The sequence below is a fragment of the Sorex araneus genome, chromosome X (genome assembly GCF_027595985.1).
Source record: "Sorex araneus isolate mSorAra2 chromosome X, mSorAra2.pri, whole genome shotgun sequence".
Taxonomy (NCBI): domain Eukaryota; kingdom Metazoa; phylum Chordata; class Mammalia; order Eulipotyphla; family Soricidae; genus Sorex; species Sorex araneus.
Window position 1 is genome coordinate 292,970,829 of NC_073313.1, and position 25,608 is coordinate 292,996,436.

A 25,608-nucleotide genomic window follows, 5' to 3' on the forward strand; every position below is an offset into this window, starting at 1 on the left:
GGGTGAGTGACACCCCCCCCCACACACACACGCACCCTTGCTCCTCTGGACCCACCTAGAGGACCCTCTAAAACCCTTCAGTAGTCATTTGAAGCCTCAAGTTCACGCTCTATTGCACAGCGCAAGGTGCCCGCTGCCCTCGCCACCAGCCAGCCCCCCGCAGAGCCCCCTGCTTCTGTTTCCCAGGTCCCGGCTTGTCCTCCCTTATCTAAGCCCACCTGTACCCCAGTCTTCAGGTTTCAGAGTGAACACCTCCCCCGAGCCCTCCATCTGCTTCAGAGACCCTACAGGTGAACCCCCATAGCATCCCCTCATGAAACGAGGCTGTGAACCGGCTATTCACAGGCTCTCCATGAGACTAAAGCCCAGCACTGCCATAGGACCCAGCTGAGAGCAGCCACTTCGCAAACCCCAGATGAATGAAAGAATTAATGAATGACTGAATGAGGCTGGCCGACTTTCTCCCCAGATGCTCTCAGCCAACTACTCTCCATTGACAGCGCGGAGACCTGGCGCTGCAGGGGTGATCCCAGAGGAGGGATGAGATCAGGCAGCTGGGCGCGTGTTCTGCCCCAGATGAAGACGGCAAACGGCCCCACAGATATTAAGTGGCAGGAACTTTGGTGTTGAGAAAGTTCTGGCTTTCTTCTCCTTCAGATGCAGTGAGGAAGCATCGTATCTCCACGGGGGAGAATCATTCAGGACTTCAGAATATGCACCCCGCTAAGCTGACCCACTTCTTCTTCCCCTGGCCCGGCCATCGCAGGAATGTTCCCAGAGCATTTTGCGTCTCACAAGAACCTCCTGGCAAGTCCGCACTGTTGGTCTGCTCGGAGTGGAGATCAGAGGCAGCTTGGGTTTGGAATTTGCTTTCAGGGCTCATGGAAAGCTCTAAGCTCTGGCTCTGAGTAACCCCAAAGGGCCCTCCACACTGGGGCGAGTTCCAGCCCAGGTCATTCTCCTGCCCTCCCTCCCTTGCACGTTGGGGCTGGAAAGATGGAAGAATTCTGGATAAACTGTTCCTCACAGCGAGGGGGTCAGCCCCGTCCCACCTGATCCAGCCCTCCCTTCAGGCAAGGTCAGCGTCACAGCTGGCCAGCTGCATTTCCCTCCCACACAGGCGGAGTTCATAAAGATCGATCTGATTATCAGCCTGGCCTGCCAGCATCGATCTCACTGGAAGTGACGCCAGCACACACAGTTCCCGTTCTGCTCCCAGGGGGAAACTCAGCCGAGTTCAGAAGCCACTTAAATCCGCTGAGAAGTGGCTCCCTTCCCCAAGAGCCCCAAAAAGTCCCCCAAGCTAATAACCCCCGGCAAAGCACTGCCAGGGAAAATTCCTTACGGATTTGAGCTTTTCACTCAGTTAATCTCCTAACTCAATAAAGCACTCCTGCAGCAAATTAAATACTTTTATTAAAGCCCCCACCCCCTTCTCTTTGATGTGAGGTAGACCCGCGGCCCCTCACCCACCCGAGGGCCTGAGTGTCTGGGGCTGCGATGAGTGAGGATCAGGCTCTTTATCATTTTCGGCTACCCTTGTGCTTCCAGGAGCAGTGCTGGAATAGATGGTGTATAATGCTCCTGTTACTTCCAGGACACCCGGAACCCACTAGAAATATCTGGTTCTTAAATTCTGGAAGCTTCGAGACCTCTGACTTCCTGCGTGGAGACCACGAGCTGTAGGTTGAGGGAAGAGTTCCCCATCTGTAAGGGGCTCCAGAGCACAGGCCCAGCCCCAAGCATAATGCCCTTTGCAACGCACTTAGGGAGAAGAACCCAGCAAAGAGGGAGGGACTGGGCGGGGCCTGAGCGAGGCTGGGGCGGAGTCGGGAGGGGCCTTGGGACCCAGAGGCCTCAGCGCCCCGCCCACTCCACTGCTCCCTTGGGCTGCTGCCTGGTCGACCCCTTCACTCTCGGTGAGCTCCGGTTCTCCTGAGGCCTTAGCAGGAGGGGGCTGGAGTGATAGTACAGTGCAGAAGGCATTTGCTTTGCACACAACCGACCCGGGTTCGATTCCCAGTAGCCCATATGGTTCCCCCAGCACGACCAGGAGTTATTCCTGAATGCAAAGCCAGGAGTAACCCCTGTGATCGCCGGGTGTGACCCAAAAAGAAGAAAAAAAGACCTTTCTTTGCAGGGGCTCTTCCATGATGCTTCAGGAAGCTCCTTTACAGGGAAAGGCACACTTAGCAGATGTAAAATGCAGCTTTTTTTACTTTGCGGGGAGAGAGAGTGCAGTCACCCACCCCAGTTGGATTCCCAGGAGTGACCCCTGGACACAGAGCCAGGAGTAAGTCCTGCGCCCTGTCGACTATGGCCTAAGAGGCAAAATGCAAAATTTTCATTTTCAAAGCACCACCAAGTGTCATGTGCACGGCAGAGTCTGCAACGGGGCGGCCTCTGCTTCTGTGGCAGTGACACTGGAAATTGGGTGTCAGTCACTGCAGACACCGTGGCTGATGCCCCGAGGCCTTCTCAGCCTCAGCAAGGCACACGCGGGCCTGGCTCAGCAAGGCATCTCTGCGGGTGATGTGTCCCCGAGTGACTGCCCACAGTTCCCCAGGCAAGCCTTCCCTAGAGTGGGCGACAGACCCTCCCCCTCGAGGCTCTGAGAACCCCGGCTCCGCTTCCCTGCCCTGAGCCACTCTCCCTGACAGAGGAATGAGGCCGTCCGAGTCCAGATCGGACACTGGGCCTCTGGAATGGGCTCCCGCGTCAGGCCAACCCCAGGGAGATGCTCTGGGCTCTGCAGATTCCCCACCCAGATCCCCCTCCCCAAGCCCCCATGGATGGAACAGCCTCCAGACTTCCGTTCTCTAGACAGCAGGACAGATGTCCCTGGAGATTGCAGAAAGCAGAGAGGAGCGACCTCATTGAGAAAATGAGGGAAGCACGACAAAGAGCTAAGCCCTCGGCGGACTCAGGCCCAGCTGCCTGCTCGCTCTGACCCGTGGCAAGCTGTGTGCCCCCAGAAAGCTCAGCCCCCTCAGCTATAAGGTGGGAGGATGGCTCCCCCCCCCCCCAGGGTCACTGAAGAACTTGACTGAAATTGTTTTCAGCCAAGGAGAATTCTTTGTTTTGTTTTCGGGCCACACCCAGCGGTGCTCGGGAGTTACTCCTGACTCTGCGCTCAGGAATTGCTTCTGGCAGTGCTCAGCAGACTGTATGGGATGCTGGGAATAGAATCCAGGTCAGTCGTGTGCAAGGAAAGTGCCCTACTACCCACTGTACTATCGCTCAGGCCCTCAGTCAGGGAAAATTCTTTAGCACACTGAAAGGATAGGTTGAAAGAGTTGATGGGAGGCGGCTGGGCCTCCAGACTTCCTACAGGAGGCTGGGGGCCCAGTCAGGAGCAAGGGATTCATTCACTCCTTCCCCAGGCTGAGCAATTTGCTAATACCCTCCTGCTTCTTTCAGGAGCCCAGGGAGACCAGGGGAGAGCTGGGCCTGCTGACCTCCCTCCCCTCCTCACTGGGCAGAGGGACCCCAGGTGACTGAGGCTGGGAGTGGGGACGCTCCTGCCAGGCCCTGGGACCATGGTGACCCCAAGGCAGAGCCTAGCCCGGGCACAGTGGGTGGTCCATACAGCCTCAGCTGGGATGGTCCAGCTGGGGGACAACATGGGTTCTTGGAAGAACAAAAGTAGATATTACAATGGTTTGTAGAACCCTCCTAGCTCAACCCACGCTGACAAGTCTATTCCATAGTATCTTGTCTCACTCATTAGAAGCAAATTAGAAGCAAATAAAATTCTCATTCAATACATTGAAAATTTTCTCCTCCCAGGAGCAGGAAGTTACTACAAAAGAGTGGAGCCAGGTTGGTGTGCCTGTCTCTTAGGCTCTCAACTTCCTGGGCCTGGGCCTCTCACCACGGGCTCCTGATGCCCAGCTGTGACAATGCTGGCCAGCACGGTCCAGTTCAGAGGTTGCTCTGCCCGGACAACAGGCCAGATCAGCCCTGTCCTTATCCTGACCCTCCCTGGCTACCCAGACAGCTTCCCCCAGAACCTCTGGCGCCCCTTCTCTCCCACAGAGCTCTCGCTATGCCCAGCAAGTTCCTCTGTGCCAGCCACCCTCAAGTTCTACCAAGTCCCTCTTCTGTAGGGTTTCACTGGACCACTTCATCTAGACTTTTCTTTCCCTCTCTCTCTTTTTTTTTTTTTGTTTTGTTTTTGCTTTTTTGAGTCACACCCAGTGATTCTCAGGGGTTACTCATGGCTCTGCACTCAATTACTCCTGGTGGTGGTGAGGGACTATATGGGATGCTAGGGATCAAACTCAGGTGAGTCACGTGCAAGGCAAATGCCCTACCTGCTGTACTATCACTTCAGCCCCCATCTAGACTTTTCGTGATGCTCATTTTCCTTTCTCCATCCCATCTTCCCTAGTTGTCTGGATGTTTTCCCTTCTACAGCATTTAGTTGAATCATTTAACACAAAAGAATATTTGCAGATGGGTACTTGATCATTGTATGACTAAAACGTAATCACGAAAGTTTGTAAATCTATAATTGTATCTCACAATGATTCATTAAAAAAAATTTTTAAGAATATTTGCCTTTGTATTATTCTCTCTTCTTTGATTGCTTGGGAATCAGATCTTCCTTCCCACTTGGGTCTTTAAGGGCTTATTTTAATTTTCTAATTATTTTTTAGGGGGAGATGAAGGTCCACACCTGGCAATACTCAGGAATTAATCCTGGCTCTTCACTCAGGAATCACTCCTGGCAGTGCTCGGGGGACCATATGGGATGCTGGGGATCAAACCCAGGTCGGCCGCGTACAAGGCCAGAAACTTACCCGCTGTACTATCTCTCCAGCCCAAGATTTTTAAATTTTTTGAGATTAATAACAAAGTCATACATTTCTGCTTTCTTCTTAGGGTCCAGTGCAATTCTGAGCACCAAGGTAGGAAACTGGGAGGGTCCCTGGGAGCCGCAAAGTGCCCTGGCAGAACTCCTGGGAAAGCACCTGGGGCCCTGGGCAGGCCCCGAGGAAGCCCCCTCCGCCTCCCTCCGGGGCTCTGGCTCACCTGGCTGACTCCTTCCATTCCATCTGGTCTCCATCATGCTGCAGAGTGTCCATCTCTGTGAACAGGGTGGGGTTGGGAGCCTCATCTTCCTCCCCCAGGATGTCCTGGAGCTGCTCAGCAGCTGGAGACCCTGCAAAAAGAGGACAGTGGGGTCCACTGGGTGGCTGTGGAAAGGGAGGGCTGAGAAATGGCAGAAAAATGAAGCAGGAGCAAGCGGAAGGGCACAAGTGCTCCTAATTCAGTAAAAGTCAGTCTAGCTCTCAGCCTCTGCAAGGTGAGGCAGGTGGGATGTTCTTTGAGATAAAAGAGATGAAAGGGTCCAGTCCATGTACACAATGCAAATATAGATGCCAATGTACATAATGTTGTAGCTGACCTTAAGGAAGGACAGAAAGTGGCCAAAACCAGAGCAGCAGTAAGGATAGAAGAGAATGAAAAAGTGAAGTAGGAAAATGAAAATGGATCCAGGGCCAGAGTGATAGTGCAGTGGGTAGGGCACTTGTATTGCATGCAACTGACCCAAGTTCGATCCCTGGGACCCATATAGTCCCTGAGCACTACCAAGAGTGATCCTGAGAGCAAAGCCAAGAGTAAGCCCTGAGCACCACAGGGTGGCCCCCAAATAAGAACAGACAAACAGATAAGGATCCAATGTCAGTGTAACAAACTCAGAGGTATCCCTTGGCCCTTATGCCCCACACCATTCAAGTCCGGGCACTGGCCTGGACAGGGCAGTCAGCTACATGGACACAAAGGTCTGCTATGACGTGCACCCAGGCCCACATTCAGCACACACAAGGTCACACCTGTTTCCCGGCCCTTAGCCTGCTGCCAACTATCCACTGGATGTCATCTTCCAGCTGCAAGTCTCTGGATATGTAAGCTCCCTCAAACACAATTCTCCTACGTTTGATCCTCCCTTCTTTTTTCTCTCTCATCAATATTTAATCCGCACCTCCTACATGCCAGATATTGTTCTAGTGTTGGAAAAGAAAGCTGTGAGCAAAGTCCTTACCCTTGACCTCTTGAGAATCTGTTCTAGGGACAGAGACAGACAAACAAACAAAGAAGTAAATCCAAGTACATGTCAGATAGTGACAAGTTCTCATGGGGGAGTAGCACTGTAGCACTGTCGTCCCGTTGTTGATCGATTTGCTCAAGCGGGCACCAGTAACATCTCCATTGTGAGACTTCTTGATACTATTTTTAGCATGTCGAATACGCCACGGGCAGCTTGCCAGGCTCTGCCATGCAGGCGGGATACTTTCGATAGCTTGCCGGGCTCTCCGAGAGGGACGGAGGAATCAAATCCAGGTCAGCTGAGTGCAAGGCAAACGCCCTACCCTCTGTGCTATCACTCCAGTCCTGAAGGGGGGAGTAAATAATCAAATCATATGTGAGATATCATGACTAGGAAGATATCAGCTGAGGAGGGGACATTTGAATTGTGGCTTGAAAGATGGAAATAAACTTCTGAAAGAAAAGTTCTCCAGGTACACCTAAGACCCAAGGAGAGAATGTGTGGGTCAGTGCAGAGTGATGCAGGAGAGGACATGATGTCAGATCCAGCGGGGAAAGGCACCAATGAACAAGCATCAGAGTCTGGAGCCATGTCCCCTCCCTCCAGTGTCACCTCCACCCCCACTACCACCACCTCATTGAAAGTTTTCAAGAGCAAGTTCTCTCCTCACAGATCCCGTCATCCTGCCCTGATCCATTGATGGTCATTACTGGTCCCCATCACTCTGCAGAGTGTCCATTGACTATCTCCTGGGTTTCATCAAACATTGTTCTTTTCCTCAAACCTCTCTGTCTCCTCTGTTCATCATCCCCTTTGGCTCTTGTTTATTTCTCCGTGGACGCCCAATGGTCAGTCATTTCAACTATCCTTTCTTTGAACACTTCCCTCTCTTAGTCCTTGGCTTCACAACATAGTCACTGTCCAAACAAGAGTTCCTTAGCCCCGTCTCCATCTCTGTAGTAATGTCCTGGGGCGGGGAGAGGAAGCTGGGGTACAATACATGTACCTGAATTGCCACTTACTCTCAAATGAATTTAGCGTGAATGAACAGAGTTGTTGGGGGAAATAAATCAGAGAAGGGAAGTACAGCGGTGACCCAGGGCCTAGAATGGAGCAGGCGCTCACTCCCCTCACCGCCAACGCCAGCACCGGCCCACGAGTACTCCACCTGGAGCAAACCAGCTGACCAGCCGAGTGTGCAGACAGAGCGTGTCTGCCCTGAGCACTCCTGAGAGGAGCTGCCGCCATCTGACCCAAACCAGCACCCTTTCTTTCCACCCGTGACCCATTCCCAGCCTTGCTCCTCTCCGCAAGCCTCTCTGCATCTCCTACCCCACTTCACCCGAAAATAAGGCCTCTGGGCATGAACTCCACCTCCGTCTTCCCATATAGCCCTTTCGCATGTCTCTGAACAAAACAACCGACTTCAGGTCCCACCTACCCCTCCCTTGCAGCTGGTGCTTCTTCAACTCTCCTTTCCTTGCAAGGAAAGTTTAGCCTCTCTCTGCCTGTTCTCGGTCAGCCCATAAACAGCCTTCTCACTCCAGAAACACCCGGCCCTGATCCCGCCCGCCTTCCGAGCTACCTTGCTCTTGCTTTACCCACCCCCCCTCAGTCTTCTGGAAGGAGTGGTCTTGACAGCTGTGTGCGCGCTTCCTTCCTCCTGCCGCAGTGGCTTCCCACTTTAGAGCCCTGCCACTAAGGTAGGGAGTCCAGACTGGCAGCTCAGAGATTGGTTCAAATTAGCTTCTGCAGAATGGCACTTTTTTTTTAACCCATTTAAAGTTTGAATGGCACTTTTTGAAATTGCTGCTCACATAAAAAATGAAATGGAGTGATAGCACAGCGGGTAGGGCATTTGCCTTGCATGCGGCCAACCCAGGTTCAATTCCTCTGTCCCTCTCGGAGAGACTGGCAAGCTACTGAGAGTATCCCGCCCGCGTGGCAGAGCCTGGCAAGCTACCCGTGATGTATTCGATATGCCAAAACCAGTAACAAGTCTCACAACGGAGAACGTCATTACTGGTGCCCACTCAAGCAAATCGATGAACAACGGGTTGACAGAGCGATAGTGCTACATAAAGAACAGGAGAGATTCCATTAAAAAAATATCCAGATTGAGACTTTAACCTGAACGCTTTGTAACTTTCCACATGGTGACTTAATAAAAGAATTAAAAAAAAAAAATATCCAGATCTCTGAATCCTCTTGAAAAATGCAGGTGCGCTGATGTCCATGCCCACATTCCTGCTTGCCAACTCAATCAGAGCTGATGGCTGCTTTCCTCAGGAGGCCGCCAGCATTTCTGTTTGCCACAGTCCCCACTCTCCCCTACTACCCTGCTCATCTCACCAGGGATCATGCTCCGTACCTGCATTCACAATCCCTGCCCTCAATCTCTATTTTGATTATATTATCCAACCAAGAGGCTCATAAAATTTAATCAACCTGCAACACGGTGAAGCAACAGTTGAATTTATTTTGCTGGGACGTCGGTGGAGCTGACTGCTCACACAGAATGACGGCTACTCTTGGCTCATAGCATAGAGCTTCCTTTATGTATATCTTTCCCTGTCTCTTGAGAGCTCGTCAGGTCCTCCTTGCCTGACCGCTTAAACTTGATCTTTCCCCCAAGATTTCTCTTTAGCCTTTCCTGTTCTCTTTCCACAGTCTTCCTGGGCCACCTGTATCTTTAAGGTGTCACTCCAGAGTCAAGGTAACCCATATTTCCAGATCCCGCCTGTATCGAGAACTGTCAGTTGCCAATGGATGCTCCCTGCAGGCAGTTTCAATCCATTAGAAACAACTTGGACATCCCTTTCCCCAAGCCTCAGACCTCCCCTGCTTTTGGGTTAAGAGCACTCAGCTGTCCAAACAGAAACAGTGGAAACCTCCTGGGGCCTCCTTCTCCTCCCCCACCCGTAGCCAATCATCGCCTCTCATCGCCTCCACCCCACCTTCTAGCTCTCCCCCTTCCCTGCCCTTTCGCTGCCACCATCTTGTTCAAGCTCTCATTCTCTCTGGCGCCTACAGCCACCGCAGCCCCAAGTGCCAAGCCACCCTAGTGCCGAGGCAGCCGTGGGGGTTGTTTGTAAGCTCTTTCAAATGTGATCCTGTGACAGTCTCCTGGGAATCCCGGTGCTCTTGGGGCAACACCACGAAGTGCTGAGCACACGAGTTAGAAGTCATTTAATTAGCAGGACGCACAAAAGCGCTATATCTCAAGGAATTTATTCCAGCATGTTTCTACTTCTTTAAACTGACATTCTTTTTCCTGGCTTACTGGTTCTGATATTAGCCAGCAGGCACTGAAAGCTGAAGGAAATTTTATAGAAGAAAAACACACAATTGAACAAATTCCTTTTCCTTAAGCTGGGAGCCTGTGACTGCCTCATCCTGAAGGATGTTCTCCAGAGAGTCGGAGTTCAAGAACTCCCTTTGACAAGGCCGACGGGATCATGCTACCCTCCGGGTAGCAAACCTCATGGTTCTCCACTGTCTAAAGTCTCACGCCGACTTCCCTGCCACCCAACCCTCCCTGGGATGAGGCCCGAGCAGCCTTGCTCAGTTCTGCCAGGTCCCTGGCGCCGAGAGCCCTGGCCCCAGCTGTTCTCCCAGCCCCAGTGGCATCAGACCACACTCAGAGAAGGGCACCCACCTGTGTGTCCACCGTTCCCTAAGTCGGGCATCCCCTCCTCCCTTCAAGGCAGACTTAAGCGGAGCCCTCGGAAGGGAGCAGCCGGGCAGCGAGCAGGCGCCTGGCGCAGACCTGCTGGGCGTTACCTGTTCCCGGGGGCAGCTGAGCGCTGGGGTCTCCGGCTGTCGGCGCTGCCTCTGGCCCCAGCCTGGTGGTGCTTCTGCCACTGGCCACAGCAACCGCTGCCTCCCCTCTGCCCCACCAGCACCCCAAACTCACTCGAGTTCCCAGTCAAGTGCCAGGAGAGTCAGGAGTGGGGAGGGGAGAGGGAGAGAGAGAAGGAATGTGCCGAAGGGGAGGTGGAAAGAGAGGGCTGCATGGGAAGGAGAGGAGGTGAGGTCCCCGGGAGGAGGGCACAGGGTGCCCCTACGAGACAAAGACTGCTGGGAGGGAATGAAAGAGTGTGAGTGTGACAGACTCACACAGGGGCGTGTGTATGTGTGTGTGTGTGTGTGTGTGTGTGTGTGTGTGTGTGTGTGTGTGAGAGAGAGAGAGAGAGACAGAGAGACAGAGAGACAGAGACAGAGACAGAGACAGACAGAGACAGAGAGATAGGGAGGGAGGGAGACAGAAAGGGAGGCAGGAGGCTCCTGGTGCCCTGGACAGAGAAGGTTCAATGGCTGGGGCAGGAAAGGCCGCGCTGCCGCTGAGGCCCATGTGAGGACAGGCGGGGCTGGCCTCTCCCTCCCTCCCTCCCTCCCTCCCTGGGGAGCCTTCCTATGGTGCTGGGGGCTCCAGGGAGCACAGGCGCCTCTCCTGGGCCTCCTTATAAAGGCAGGGTGGGATCTGCCCAGACTCCCTGGGGCCTCCTAAGAGCCTGGCCCTGAGCGCCTGGCAGGTGAGAGCTCAGGCTGGGGCTGCAGGGGAAGCATCCCACAGCCCCCACGCCTGGGCAATGGCATCCCCCGGTCTCTCCTTCACTGGCTAGGCTGCAGAGCAAGTGTTTCTGGGAGGCCGGGCCAGTGGAATCGCTCCTCTCACGGGGAGCCGTGAAGCCCTGCTGGGGAGCTATTTTGCTTGCCTGAGAAACTTCTAATCTCCTGGGTTTGTTTCAACAAGTGCTTACCTAGAATGTCCTCACCTAGAGCGAGCCCTTAGAAATGTGCCAAGGTTGATTAGAGGTCACTGGGCGGGCTATGGCCGCAAAGCGCTCTGAACCTTGAAATTTGCTCGGTCTTAGAGCTGGGGGTAAGCTTAGGCGCCCATCACTGAGGCCAAGCTGGACCCTCACGGAGGGGATCCATTAACGGGACAGCCCCCTTGCCCCCAGTGCTGCAAGAAGGAGCCTGGAGAGGGCTAAGTCAGCTGACGGCCTCCACCCATGCTCCCAGCGGTTCACTCCACTTGCCACGTTCTCATTCCTCACGCTCAAGGATCAAGTGCGCCCACTTTAAAGCCAAGAAAACAGAAGCAGCGCATCAGGACTGTACGTTGAGGTCCTGGACTTCAACCAACATCACTGCCAGGCTAGCAAGGGTGGGCCCCTCCCTAGGGTTACCTGTGGCTGAGGCAAGCCCTCCCCCAGCCCTCCACAGGGCAGCGACTACACCCCAGTTGCTGAGCCACCTCACCAAGAAACAGAGAGTGTCCAAGACGGCAGGGGATTCCCTCTGCTCAAGCTGTGGTTTAAGAGCCCGGGCCTGGGCTCTTAAACCACAGCGCCTTAGTTTGCCTTAGTTTGCCCACCTGTAGAGTGGGAATAATTCCATCTCCCTCCACAGACTGTGAGGGCGACCGAGTGAGAGGCTCCATCAGACATTGTCACCCAACACCTGGTTCCCTTAGTGTGGTGGCCAGCGAGTGTACGGGCTTCCTCTCCTCTCAGGACCTTCGAGACATTCCTCAACCTTAGACCTTTCCAGCTCCTTAATATCCAAGCTTCTCCTGGGTGACACCTTCCCTCTCTCTGCCCCTCCCTGCATCACTCCTCTTCAACCCTTTTGGCACCTGCATCAGGCACCTGTCCTGTGAACCAGGCCAGACTAGCAGTTCTACCCAAGGAGGGGAACCAGTGACTCCAACCTCTCCACACCAACAGACCAGCATTTGTCCGTGGACCAGCAGTTGAAAACCACTGACTTAGCTGGCCACATGCTGGCCTGCTGGACCAGAACGGCGCTGAGAACCCCACTCAGGCATGCCGCCTGTCAGGAGTTAATCCAGGTAATGAAAAATATTCCAGGTTAGACCAGAGCAATAGTACAGCAGGTAGGGTGTTTGCCTTGCAGGCAGCCAACCCGGGTTTGATCCCCGGCATCCTGTTTGGTCCCCTGAGCACCACAAGGAGTAATTCCTGAGTGCAGAGCCAGGAGGAACCCTGAGCATTGCTGGGTGTGACCCAAAAAAACAAAAAAACCTGGGTAGCAGCTCCTCTGGTGGGGCATCACATGAGAATCACAGAGCAGCTCCCAACCCCAAGAACAGGCTCGGCCCAGGCTCACTGGACGGCACATCCAGTCAGGGACAAATGCTACAGGATCCTGGGGGCTGGTGGGACCGGCTTCCAATGGGTCGCAGTGGACAGAGAGACAGCTGTGGCTACTGGGCTCCTGTCAGGACGAGGACTCGGTCCTGGAGTTCTCTTCCTTCTCCCCACTAAAGAGCTTTCGAGGGCGGCTCTGTCTTCCTGCCATCATGTCGCTCCCCCATGACCCCAGGCTCACGCAGCATGGGCACTCAATTAATATTTGCTGGGTGAGTGAGTTCGACTGATTAGCACCTTGAGTGTATCCGCCAGGATTAACTTCAGCGAGGAAGGAGCCAAGACGGAGAGACGGAGCGTGCAGAGAATCTGGAGGGCTGGCCGAGGGACAGGTGTGGGAAGTGTGGGAAGTGGGACACCCGCCCCCCCCCAGGCCCTTTAGGGATGCTTGTCATGTAAGGCAGATCTTTGTGAAAGCCTCTGAGGCCCAGTCCTCTTTGGGGGCAGTGAAGTCCTTTCTTTGCAAAGGTCTTCTCTAAAAAGTGGGTGCAGGTTGCATATAGGTGGATCAACATGGAAAGTGTCATAGCACTGTATAGCACTGTCATCCTGTTGTTCATTGATTTGCTCAAGCGGGCCCCAGTAACGTCTCCATTGTGAGACTTGTTACTGTTTTTGGCATATCAAATACACCACGGGTAGCTTGCCAGGCTCTGCCGTGTGGGTGGGATACTCTCAGTACCTTGTCAGGCTCTCCGAGAGGGACAGAGGATCGAACCCGTTGAAATGAGTCAGAAGGAGAAGGACAGACATAGAAAGATTGCACTCATTTGTGGAATATAAAGTATTAGAATGGGAGACTAACACCCAAGAAGAGTAGAGATAAGCACCAGGAGGAGTGCTCCATGGCTTAGAAGCCATTTTCACATGCTGGGGATAGAGAAGGCTACTGGATAGGATAGGCAACTCAGATAGAGAAGGGACCACTCAGTAAAGGGTGCTAGGAGGGCCCGCTCAGGTTGGGAGACATGTGCTGAAAGTAGACTATAGACCAAACATGATGGCCATTTAATACTCCTGTTGCAAACCACAACATCTAAAAGGAGACAGAGAGCAAAAGGGAATGCCCTGCCACAGAGGCAGGGTGGGTGGTGGGGGTGGGGTGGGGATGGTGGGAGGGATACTGGGATCATTGGCGGTAGAGAATGGGCACTGGTGGAAAGATGGGTACTCGATCATTGTATGGCTGAAACACACGCACAAAAGTTTTAAGTCTGTAACTGTACACCCACGGTGATTCACTAATAAAATATTATTAAAACAAAAAGGGGGGTGCGGGAAGAGACTTCCCATTCAGAGGACTCTGGGAATCTCCGGTTGGCTCTGGGGCGTCTGCGCTGCCAGTCCCTGCAGCCGTGTCTGTGGCACACCTGACCTGTATGCTTTGGCCAGCGTGACCAGTTGGGAGTGCCACACTGGACAGCTGAGTGTGGGCATTTTGAACTGGGTCTCTGAGAAAGCTGCACGCCTCCTGAAGGCTTCTAGGACAAAGGGCTATGGACAGGAAGTTCAGGGGCCTATGAGGCAGGACAGGCTGCAACAGAGAGACAAAGTGAATGTACAGGAGAGCAGGGAAGAGATGGGTCCCAGAAAGGGAGCAGAGAAGGGCAAGACCCCACAGGACTTGGGTCCGTGAGAAATTCTTTTGTTTTTATTACACACCACACCCCCACACCCCCACATCATACCCCTACACATGCCACGAATACCACATACATACCACAAACAGCGCTCACATCCCACACACCCACTGCCCCACCCGCCGAAACACATACATACACACATCACATACACATTCCCAAGCCAGCTCAAGACTCTTCCTGACACTTTCAACAAAATACCCTGCTTAATCATGAATCCCCCTCTTAAGAAATTCTAAAGCAGGCTGAAGTGATAGTACAACAAGTAGAGTGTTTGCCTTGCACGCGGTCGACCCAGGTTTGATTCCCAGCATCCCAGATGGTCCCCTGAACACCGTCAAGAGTAATTCCTGAGTGCCGAGCTAGGAGTAACCCCTGAGCATCACCGGGCATGATGAAAGACAAAAAAATAAAAAATAAATAAAGACACAGCTTTTCTAAGATATGGGATTGACTTAAAGTAGAAGACATATAAAAATGTTCCCAACAATCTCTGTGGGCGGGATGTGGTGAAAAAGGGACCCTCATCTACTGCTGGTGGAAATGTTGTCCAGTCCAAGCCCCAGCGAAAACAGCATGAGAGTTCTCAGTGAACTCAGAATTGAACTCCCATGTGACCCAGAAATCCCACTTTTGGGTGCCTATCCCCAGGATGGAAGAACATTCCCTCAAAAAAAAAAAAACCCACATGCCATTATTCATTGCAGCTCTCAGTACAATAGTGAAGATTTGGAATCAACCTGGACATCTAATGGCAGGTCAGGACCTCCTGAAGCTGCAGAATGTATACGCAGTGAGATACTAGACAGCTCTAAGGAATGATGGAATCACACAGTCTGCCGCAACATGGATGGAACTAAGAGGCATGTTACATGAAGTAAGCCAGAAGAAGGATAAACACTGGATGGTCTCATTTATATATGGTATTTAGAATAACTGGATGAGGGAATATAATGTTTTAAAGAGGGGGATACCCAAACCAATCTTGGCCCCTGAGTTGGAAAGAGTGGAGGGGAGAGGGAGAAGAGACAGAGGAGAAGCAGGAGGGTCGGGTCAGGGAAGTCAGGGACAAAGATAGCATTTGGCATAATAAAGCCAAATACCCCAACCATAGAGTCAATGACCCTGAAACCAGGAGACCCAAACTTTGCAACTGAGCTTAGAAAGACGCCTGTCAAGAGGGTAGGTTGGAGGGGGTGGGATATGGTAGGGAAGCTGGGAACACTGGTGGAGGAAGTTGGCACTGATGGTGGGGTCGATGCTGCAATATCTATGTCTAACACTCTGAGTGACTTTGTGAACCATGGGGCTTCAATTTTTTTAATTAAAATAAAAGAACATTCCCAGATGACTGGATAAAGAAACTATGGCACATACCCGCAAAGGAATAGTACTCGGCCATTACAATAGATGAAGTCATGCAATTTGCTGCTGATTGGATGGTTCCGGAGAGTATCGTGTGGGTCAAATGGAGAGAAAGAGACTCAGGATGATCTCTGTCCATGGAGGAGGTAAAGACACCTCCAAGGAGAATAACAAATGCCCAAAGGCAAGAGAAACAAGGAGCAGAACTGGTCCTCCGGCAGAAGCCTGCCACTGTGTGGGGTGAGGGGGATGAGTTAGGGAAGAGCGCTAGGACAATGGGAGGAAGGAAAAGTGCCTGTCACAGAGGCAGGCTAGTGGGTGGGGGAGAAACTGGGGGCTTTGGCGGAGGGAAGTGGACTCTGCTGAAGGACTGATGCTGGAACATTGTACACTTGAAACTTAATATTGAATAACTTTGTAACTCTGTAATTCACAGTGATTCAATAAAAATATAAACAAAAGAAAGTTCCCTTCTCTCACTGGGGATGGTTTTGAGCTTTCAGTAACCATAGAATCATCCAATAACTGACAAGCAGAAGAAACTTTAATAATTTTTCACACCCTTCCCTCCCCTCAGGAGAATCTCAGCGTCTCTCCATACCAGTGAGGCTTTTAAAAATCAGCCGTATCTTGGGGCTAGAGTGATATATAGTGGGTAGGGCATTTTCCTTGCATAGGCCAAGCCAGGTTCCGTCCCTGGCATCCCGTATGGTTCCCCAAGCACTACCAGGAATAATTCCTGCATGCACAGCCAGGAGTGAGCCCTGAGTGTTGCCGTGTATGTCCCCTCACCACCACCAAAAAATAACCCAACAATATCCACCTATAGAGGAAAAAATACATTAGAGGGAGAGCTACTGTTAAGTTGGGTTAACTCCTGCTATGCTCACGACCATGGGATCACTGTGTGTTTACGTCTCCATTCAGTGACTCATGCCTTGCGTGGAACAGCTCTCCTGGATGGCTTGGGACTGACTGATTTTCGCACTAAAAGCCTCTCTGCCCTGGGAAACCCCTTAGTCTCATGCAGACCAAATCCATTAGCCCATGCACACCAATCTACAGAAGTGTCAGGGGCTCCACAGATGCTGGACTTGACCAATCCTGTGTCTCGAATTTTGGCTCTGGTTCTCATTGGCAGCTGAGAAAACCAGAAGTACAGCCATATTTCTTCTTTTTTAATTTTTTTCATTGAATCACTGTGAGATAGACCCTTATAAAGTTGTTTATGATTAGGTTTCAGTTGTACAGTGTTCCGACACCCATCCCTCCACCACTGTACATTTCCCAGCACCAGTGTCCCCAGATTCCTTCCCATCACCCCCCACCTATCCCTCAGTCTGCCTCTATGGCAGGCACCTCTCTCTCTCTCTCTCTCTCTCTCTCTCTCTCTCTCTCTCTCTCTCTCTCTCTCTCTCTCTCTCTCTCTCTCTCTCTCTCTCCTCTCTCTTCCCTTTTGGGTATTGTGGTTTACAGCCATATTTCTAAAGTTGCTTCTTATTGACTTGCTCCCAGTAACCTCCCAATGGGTAGGAAAAAGTGTCTCTCTGATTCTAACCACAGCTTGATGATTCCTCTTACATGCTCTGCTTGAACCAACAGTGACTGGTGGCTAAGTAGATTCTTCCTAAGTTATATTCATATCGTTGGGCAGGAGAGATAGTCAGCGAGTATAATGCTTGCCTGGCATGTGGACAGCCTGGGCTGGATTCCCAGCACCCCAGAGGATTCATTGAGTCCTCCAGGAGTGAACTCTGAGCACAGAGTCAGGAGTAGGTCCTGAGGACCACTGGATATGGCCCCAAAATAAATAAATAAAAATTTTAAATAAAAACACAAATTCCCCTTACATTGAATGCAAGAGTAGTAAGGAGGAAGGAGAGTAAAGAAACCAGCACCTCAGGCATATTATTCCCCCCCCCCTGCCATCCTTTTCCCAATGAGGCTATGTGACTGGAAGGTGGGCTTCTCCTCAACCATTAGGGTGGCCGGCCAATGGCACCTCTCAAAGGACAGCTATGTGGTAGAAGGCTATGTCCAGACTTGGGTGTCAACAGATCTGTTTTCAAATCCCAGCTCCACTAATAACCGTTGCTTCATACTGCATCTCACTGAGACTTGATTTCCCCATCTGATGAGCTGTGTTCAATTCCCTTTCCTTCCTGCCCCCAGAGACCTTCTCTCATCAGCTCCTCCTGGTCATGAAGACACCTCACCCATCACCTGCTCCAGGAAGCCAAGTTGCCCCTTCCCACCATTCACCACTTTGGCTAAGGGCGTCTCCTCAGGCCAACAGCCCCCCTGCACCTCCACTTAGGTGCCTACCAGTCTCTGCCTATCAGATCTGCCCCAGGTGTGAAGATTTTTCTCCAAGGACACCTCAGAGGATCCAGGAAGCAACTCTGAAGCAAGAGGCTGGTTTCCACTCAGAACGCAGGATCCAACAGAATGGAAGCCAGGAGGCCTCCCCTCTTCCCTGCCCCCCAAAGTAAGAGTGGGGACTTCAAAAGATTCTGTGAGTTGCAGGTAGTTCAGAACAACATGGAATTTTCCTCAGGGCAGTGACCCTTGAATCTAACAGAACTAAACCATGTTCCGACTCATGTCTGACAAGCCAGCCTCCATGACTCACGAGCCGAAAAGCTTCCCTCATGCTGAGGAAGCCTGGAGCTTAGCCGCCGCCCTTGTGAAGGCCTGGAAAGGAACAGAGGTAGCGCTCGCTCCCGCTGACCATCATGGTTGTTCACACAGATCTGTCTTCACTCGCAGTGAGCTGCCACTGCCGAGCGCTGAGCCGGCTATCCAGTTCTCTCACCGTCGGGGAAGGTTCCTGCCGTCAGCCACAGCGCCCGGGCTGAGAGGGGACTCACTCCTTCCCTCATCTAGAGGTGGCCTCAGGCTCAGGCCCAAACACTGAGACCCAAAAAGCCTCTCCCACGTAGGTCAGGCCCACCCCATTTTGTACCATCCGTCGTGGGAATTTCTGTGTGAGCTCCGGGGCCAGTGCTGGGCTTTCCAGATGGGTGCACGGGAAAGAAGGGACTCAGGAGAGGCGCAGGAGAGCCGGAGACGGCGGCCATGCTCCAGAGGAGCCGGCAGGAGGAAGCCAGCCCCACTTGCTGCCTCGGGCACCGTCACAGACCATGGCGGACCAGGGTTCGTGTCTGCTGCACCTGGGCAGTGCCGAGTGGGAAGAAGCAATGACTAAAGGGGAGACTCCACCACCCCACCGAGGGCAGAAATCAGTCGAGGCGACAGACAAAGATCTGTGGTATAGATTTTGCTAATAGGTTTTGTGGCTTTCTAAAATTGAATTGTTGTGTTGGGAACTGGGGCCTGGGGTGGGGAGGGTGGGAAAGGGGGGTATATCGGGGATATTGGTGGTGGGGAATGTGCAGTGGTGGAGGGATGGGTATTTGATCATTGTGTGATTGTAACCCAAACATGAGAGCTTGTAATTATCTCATGGTGATTCAATAAAATTTTTAAAAAAGAGTAAGTTCTATTTGTATTTATTCATTTTATTTATTCATTTTTGTATTCCATTTTGATGATAATCTTTTTTTTTTAGTCAAACCCTGCTGTGTTTGGTGCTCAGGGATCATTCCTGGTGGTGTTCAAAGACCTTCTGGGTGCTGGGGACTGATTCGGGTCAATTGTGTGGAGGCCAGCACCCTACCTGCTCTACTATTGCTGGACATCCTCTTGATGATCATCTTTAAAAATACCTTTTTACTGGATCTAGGAGCAAAACTCTCTGTTATCTCAAACTAGAGGACATTCTTAGTCAAGCAAAGCCATAGTTAGTTAAGATACAATCTCACACAGGAATACACAATGCCCTAGAACTTCACAAATGCACAAAACATTTTTCACGCTCACCCCCAATTAGTTCCCTTTAAAGGGTTCCACACTTTACACCAGCTTGAAAGACACATCATGAGACTCCCTGTCCTCTTAGGCCCCCGTTCTCTCCCCTGCCCTGCATGCAGCCACCCCAGAAATAAGACAACAGGTGGGCATTAAGTTGCAATGGGAGTTGCTAAAAGTACAAATGTGCCCACCCACAGACTGCACATTCTCTCCCCTTTATTTCATTGAAAACTAAGGTCCCTTTCCTTGAATCAGAAACCACCAAAACATCAGAAAAGCCACCATTTGTGGACACTTCCGAGATGTGCCATGTGGCATCCAATGATTCCATTTATTAGAAGCTCCAAGCCCTCTGAGCAGACTCACACACCCTGGGAACCACTTTCCCCACCTCTGGCTCTGGGGGACCTAGCAGACCCGACTTCCCCAGAGTCTCTGACTCCTGAATCAAGGAGAAGCAGCGGGGTAACAGGGCGAGACCCCAAAGACTAGTTTTTCATAGGGGAAGCATGCACAACAGCACGGGAATGAGAGCTGCTCTCCCCAGTCTCTGATGCCCCACCCTGCATGCACACACATGACCCCGAGGCCCTCTCTTCCACCAGACACAAGGGACTCCCTGCCAACCACTCACAGAGACACATTGACTCAGGAAAGGCCCCAGGTCTTGGCAGACTCGGTGGCCATGAGAGATTGCCCAGGGGAACCGTGGCCTTGGGACCTTTGGACCACACAGGGGTCAGCTCTCCTGCAGGGACCCTCGGACACTGTCTCTGACATTCCAGGCTGGGGAACATGCATCCTGCCGGCCATAAGAGGCCAGTGCAGCCATGTGGTCTGGGCCTGGTACTGGGCAGGACAGACAGATGCTTCTCAGAGGCAGCCTGAAGCCTGTGTTGTGGGGCCTGCAAATGATGCTATACATAAACTGTGGCCCTTGACACAAAACAAATTTTTTTAAGTTCCCCATCCCTGACTTAGACAGTCAAATAACTGACTTTGCTTAGTTCAAGAGTGAAAATAGATCGGAGAAGCCAACTAACCACCATTCCTGTGAGAGATTTACTGCGGGAGGAACCAGAAGCAGTGAAATCTCAAAAGGATGTAATGGGCTGCAGAGATAGTCCAGTGGGTACGGCTCTTGCCTCGAAGCGGCCAGCCCTGGTTAGATCCCGACACTGCAGAGGTGCCCCGGCCTTGCCAGCAGGCATCCCTGAGCCCAGAACCAGGAGTAAGTTCTGAGCATGGGCAGAGGGCGTGGCCCAAACCCTCTGCCCCACAAAAATAAAAATGAAAGAACGAAATGTCATGGCCATGCTTTGGATTCCAGCCTTCTCTGGAGGTTGCTAACTGCCTGGCCACGGGCGGAAGCGCCAGCCCACCCAGAACTGTGCCCGCTGCCCTCTGCCCAGGGGCCTGCTGCACCCATGACCCACATTCCTCCAGCCTCGGAGGGGAGCAGGCGGGCGGCACCCACCGCGGCTTCCTAAGCAGGACCAAAGAGCCTCTTCATCACTCGTCTTAGGGCAATGACGGGGCGGCCCCAGCAACTTGGAAACAAGGGAATTCATCTGAAAACTGAGTGATTAAATCATGGAATGGGTCACAGCGGAGAGCTCGGGGTCACCCAGAGAAACAGCGAGATCAGAGGCCGGATAAAGTCCCCCCAGAACAGGGGGTGGTCTGCACGGGACCTGAGGGGCAAGACTGAGAAACATACACACAACATACACACGTACACACACACACACACACACACCATACACACATACATACACACATACATACACACACACCACATACCATACACACACCACACACCATATACACACCATACACACACTATATACACACCATACATACCATACACACACCATACACACGCACCATGCACACACTATACACACCATACACACACTATACACAGACACACACACCACACACACACCATACACACACCATATACACACCATACACACGCACCATATACACACCATACACACCATACATACACCATACACATGCACCATACACACACCATACACACCATACACACACCATACACACCATAGCCACACCATACAGACCATACATACACATACACATACACACATACACACACACCATATACACACATTATACACATTCACATACAACACACCCAAACACATTCACACAAATACACACACACAACAAACACATTCACATACAACAGTAACGCATACCACACATCCACACATATCACATACACACATCTTCACACAAACATACACAACAAACACACATCCATACAGCATACACAACTCACACAAACACATTCACATACCACACACACACACATTCACACACACACCGGACCCCCGCTGGACCCGGCAGTGACTGACCACCCCGCCAAGGTACCCCCCAGAACTCACGGGTCCTGCTGACGTGCTCCCCGCCGCCGACCCCGCTGCTCCCTGCGCCCAGCAGTTCCTGCGTCAGCTTGTCAGGGTGTGGGCCCCAGTGCACCTTCGGCAAGCCAGAAAGACACGCCTTGGGGTCTCTCTTCCTTTGCGGGTAAGGGGGGACGGAGAGCCCCACGTGGATGGATCGGCAGTCTGCGGACACAGCACAAACGGAGGGGGAGACCGTGTTACTGGCAGCTGCGTTTGCCCTTCACATGTCCAGTGGAGACGGATTCTGGGAAAGGAAGCCCCCTGGACCCGGCTTGACAGCCCCCCAGTCTCCCGGCGCTGCAGGGAACTCTGACGCTCAAGGAGGAACTCTGCGAGGCCGAGCAGAACTCGCACCGCCTCCTCCGCCCTTGTCCAGAGCCACGAAGGCCACACGTGGCTTAGGGCTCGCGGCTGAGGAGAAAGAGCCTGTGGGGCCACACTCAGCTCGAAAGGCTGCGGCCCCTCCACAGCTGCCCTGGGAGAGCAGTGAGTCTCCACAAGGGCCATTTCCCCAGTGACCCAGGTCTCTCCAATGACCGGTCAGAACTGAGGAGTCGGGGCTTCCTCAGAGGCCGTCTTAGGAAATGCCCAAGAACCAGAGTACCCAGAACCCCAAGAATCCTTCCAAGAGGTCAGACCCCACAGAGGCCTCTGGGGTCGACTCCACTCCGGCAGCAACACGCTGTTCTTTCTCACAGCAAGGTCTTGGCCACCAACTATTTACATAGGAGGTTCTTTACGTTTCACTCTTAGATTGACGGGATAATTGAGCAGATACTACAGACTTCCACAGAGGTGCCTCCCAGTCTCCACAGTTGATGACTTTTCATTGCGCTGTAACTGACACAAAGCATTGGCTGAGGGCTGGGGAGATGGGGCATGCTAGACGCCCCGATTCCATCCCCAGAACCACATGGTCCCCGAGCACCACACAGTAACCCCAGGGTACCGGCCCACTTCCTCCCCCAAATAATCCAATCAAATATTGTGTGGGTTTAAGGTGTCCAACATCACACATGTGTATCAGGCATAATAGCCACAGGCATATCAGAATGAACCTAACATTCATCCCTTCACAGTTCCAGGTTTTTTGTGTGTGATAAGAACCTTTCAAATCTATTCTTCTAGCAGTTTCCAAATGTATAATATAGTTTTGGTTTTGTTTTATGCTTGTATGTTTATTTGTTTTTAGAAATGACTCAGAACTCATTTCTCTTAACTGACCCTTTCTTTCTTTCTTTTTTTTTTGGGGGGGGGGGAGGGTTAGTGTTGGGACATGCCCAGCAGTTCTCAGGCCTTACTCCTGGCCCTGCACTGAGGGATCACTCCTGGTGGGCTCACGGGGGCTATATGGGACTGAGACTGAAGTCAGGTCAGCTGGGCACAAAGCAAGCACTCTACCTTCTACAGTACAGTGTCAGTCCTGAACTTATTCATCTTCTCTGGCAAAAAGTTTGTGCTTTTTACCACATTTACCCCAATCCCCCACCTGAGCCCCACACTCATTTCTGGCACCCACCAACCTATTTTGTGCTTCTGGGAATTGGTTTTCTTAGACCCCACACAGAGTAGAGGCCATGTCGTAGTTGTCTTCCTTTAACTTATTTCAGTTCACATTATGCCCTAAAGGTCGAATGGATGACAGTTCATCGTACTTGTGTGTTGCTCGCCCTTCTCCTGATGTTATTACTCTCTGATAAATGCGTGTTCAGTTAGCGTCAGGACCTTGTCCATACTGGTTGGCTAGCTTGACCTGGCTATAATAACTATTGGCATAACTGTATCTGTGATGGGCAATGTTCTGATCTCAAAGCTCTAACTTGAATGTGAGATGGAGATTTTCATGTCCCCGTGGATGGTGACAAAATGGCTGGTGTGCTTCCTTCCTTCTCCCCTCCCTCATCGGGGGAGCCAGTTCATGCAGGATTGCACGCCTGCATTTCCAGATCGGGAGCTCTCTCTGGTCTAGACATTTAGACAACATCTAGACAACAGAGTCTATTCCTTTTTTTTTTTTTTTTGCTTTTTTGTGTCACACCTGGCGATGCACAGGGGTTACTCCTGGCTCTGCACTCAGGAATTACTCCTGGCGGTGCTCAGGGGACCATATGGGATGCTGGGATTTGAACCCGGGTCGGCCGCGTGCAAGGCAAACGCCCTACCCGCTGTGCTATCTCTCCAGCCCCAGAATCTATTCCTTATTCTTTATTTTAATTTCCTTTCTTCTGTGTTGGGATTGGTGGGGGTCACACACTTGGCTGATTACTGAGCTCACACATGTGCCTGTGGGTGGTGACATCCCTGGCCTCGGGGCCCACACCCTTGAGTTGCAGTGCTGGCATGTACTTAGTTGCACAGCACCAAAGACCACACCCTCTGCTGCAGGATCTCTGGCTGACTGTGGATCAGGGATCCAGGGATCCTGTGGATCCAGGGATCAAGCTAGAGTCTCTGCCCCAGAGTTCGCCCGAGACCACCATTGCTTCTCACCCTGGAGACAAGGAACGGGGATGGGAAGCCCCGGAGATACCCGAAAGGGGTTCTCCATGCCTCCATGCCGTGAGTGCTCCTTGCCTCGTCCTTTGCCTGCTCTGTGGCACTCCCGTCTGCATCTCTGAGACCCAGCATCCTCACTCACAGGGTGGGCACCAACGGCCTTTCCCTACAGGGTGGGCAAGACTAAAGGGGCGGCGAAGGGGGACATGGTGTGGGAGTGGCCAGGGGCTGAGCACAGGAGTGGGTCCTTATTAACAGAATCAGGGGCGATGTCTGAGAGGAGTTTCCTCTATATCCTGGGTATATTTTGCCCCGTTTTTTCCTAGTTCCTCTCGTGCTCATCAGAATGTGCTGGTGTAAGTCTGCACTGTGGGCAATGGCCGTCCCTCCCCCCGGGTCCTTCCAGCTCTCCTCTCACTGGGCATCTACAGCGGCTCCCGACAGCTCCAGCTTCCGCGCACTCCTCCCTGCCTTCCTCTCCATGGCCTCTCCCACAAGCAAGGGGTCTGCAGCAGCCCCCAGATGGCCTCTTCAGGAGAGTGTGGCTGCTTCTCTGTAGAATGTGAGATCTGAGTCAGCAATTCTGCAACCAAATGCTCTACCGCTGACCTAGAGCCTGAGTCAGCAAACCTGGAGCCACTTCATAGCCTCTTGCAGGAATTGAACCGAGCTGGGATTTAAGACTCTAAAAGGTTGACCTTAGAGCATGTGTGGGTTAGGCAGCTTGTAACGTGAGGTGATTTAATTTTTGTGTTGAGGAACTTGCACCCTACTCATACCAACAAAGTGCCAGTTCTCTGGCTCCAGGCTGAAGGTGTGGCCCCTTTAAGTGACAGGGAAGGTGGGCCCCACCGAGCTGGAGGAGACAACGGAAGTGAGTTCAGGGGAAGACAACAGCTCTCTGGATGCTGAGCTGGAAAGGAGCCCACCCGCCCCCCCCCCCCCCGTCTCTCCTGGACTTATGTCCACTGGGCCTTACCTTCCTGATCCTGGCTCCGCCTCTGGTAGTTAGTGGGGTCCAGCCTCCCTACTCCAGCCTTCTCATCCTCCACCATCATTGCTATAAAGCAGAAGAGAAAAACAACCTCAATATATATGACATAAAAAGCATTTTATTTCAAAGAGAAATGGTCAAGGGTTACAAAGATACTACAGGGGATAAGGTGCTTGCCTTGCATGGGGCCAACCCCAGTTTGATATCTGGCACCCCCACGTACCACCGAGTGTGATCCCTGAGCACTGAGCCACAAGTAACCCTTGAGCACTCTGAGTGTGGGCACTGCATGAACAACAAAAGAGAAATGGCCAAATCCATACTCAGAGTGGAAGGTCTGAAAGCAGATGAGAAGAATTAAGACCATACATGTATAGCACTACAGCACCGTAGCACTGGAGTCCCGTTGATCATCGATTTGCTCACACGAACACCAGTAATGTCTCCATTGTGAGAGTTGTTGTTACTGTTTTTTGGCATATCGAATACACCATAAAAGCTTGCCAGTCTCTGCCATGAGGACAGGACAGTCTTGCCGGCAATAGCACAGCGGGTAGGGCATTAGCCT

General features: G+C 52.1%; 1 protein-coding gene across 1 annotated transcript in view; it reads right to left on the reverse strand.

The window, feature by feature from the left end:
• SLC4A5 (solute carrier family 4 member 5) overlaps positions 1-25,608 on the reverse strand; it is a 97,620-nt gene that overhangs the window by 68,378 nt on the left and 3,634 nt on the right. The window contains exons 2-4 of the mRNA XM_055120930.1: positions 25,026-25,106; positions 21,530-21,712; positions 5,038-5,167 (exon numbers count right to left, since the gene is read on the reverse strand). Of these exons, the coding sequence (XP_054976905.1) occupies positions 5,038-5,167; positions 21,530-21,712; positions 25,026-25,104 (392 nt within the window). The 5' untranslated portion in view covers positions 25,105-25,106. The remainder of the gene's footprint in view (positions 1-5,037; positions 5,168-21,529; positions 21,713-25,025; positions 25,107-25,608) is intronic.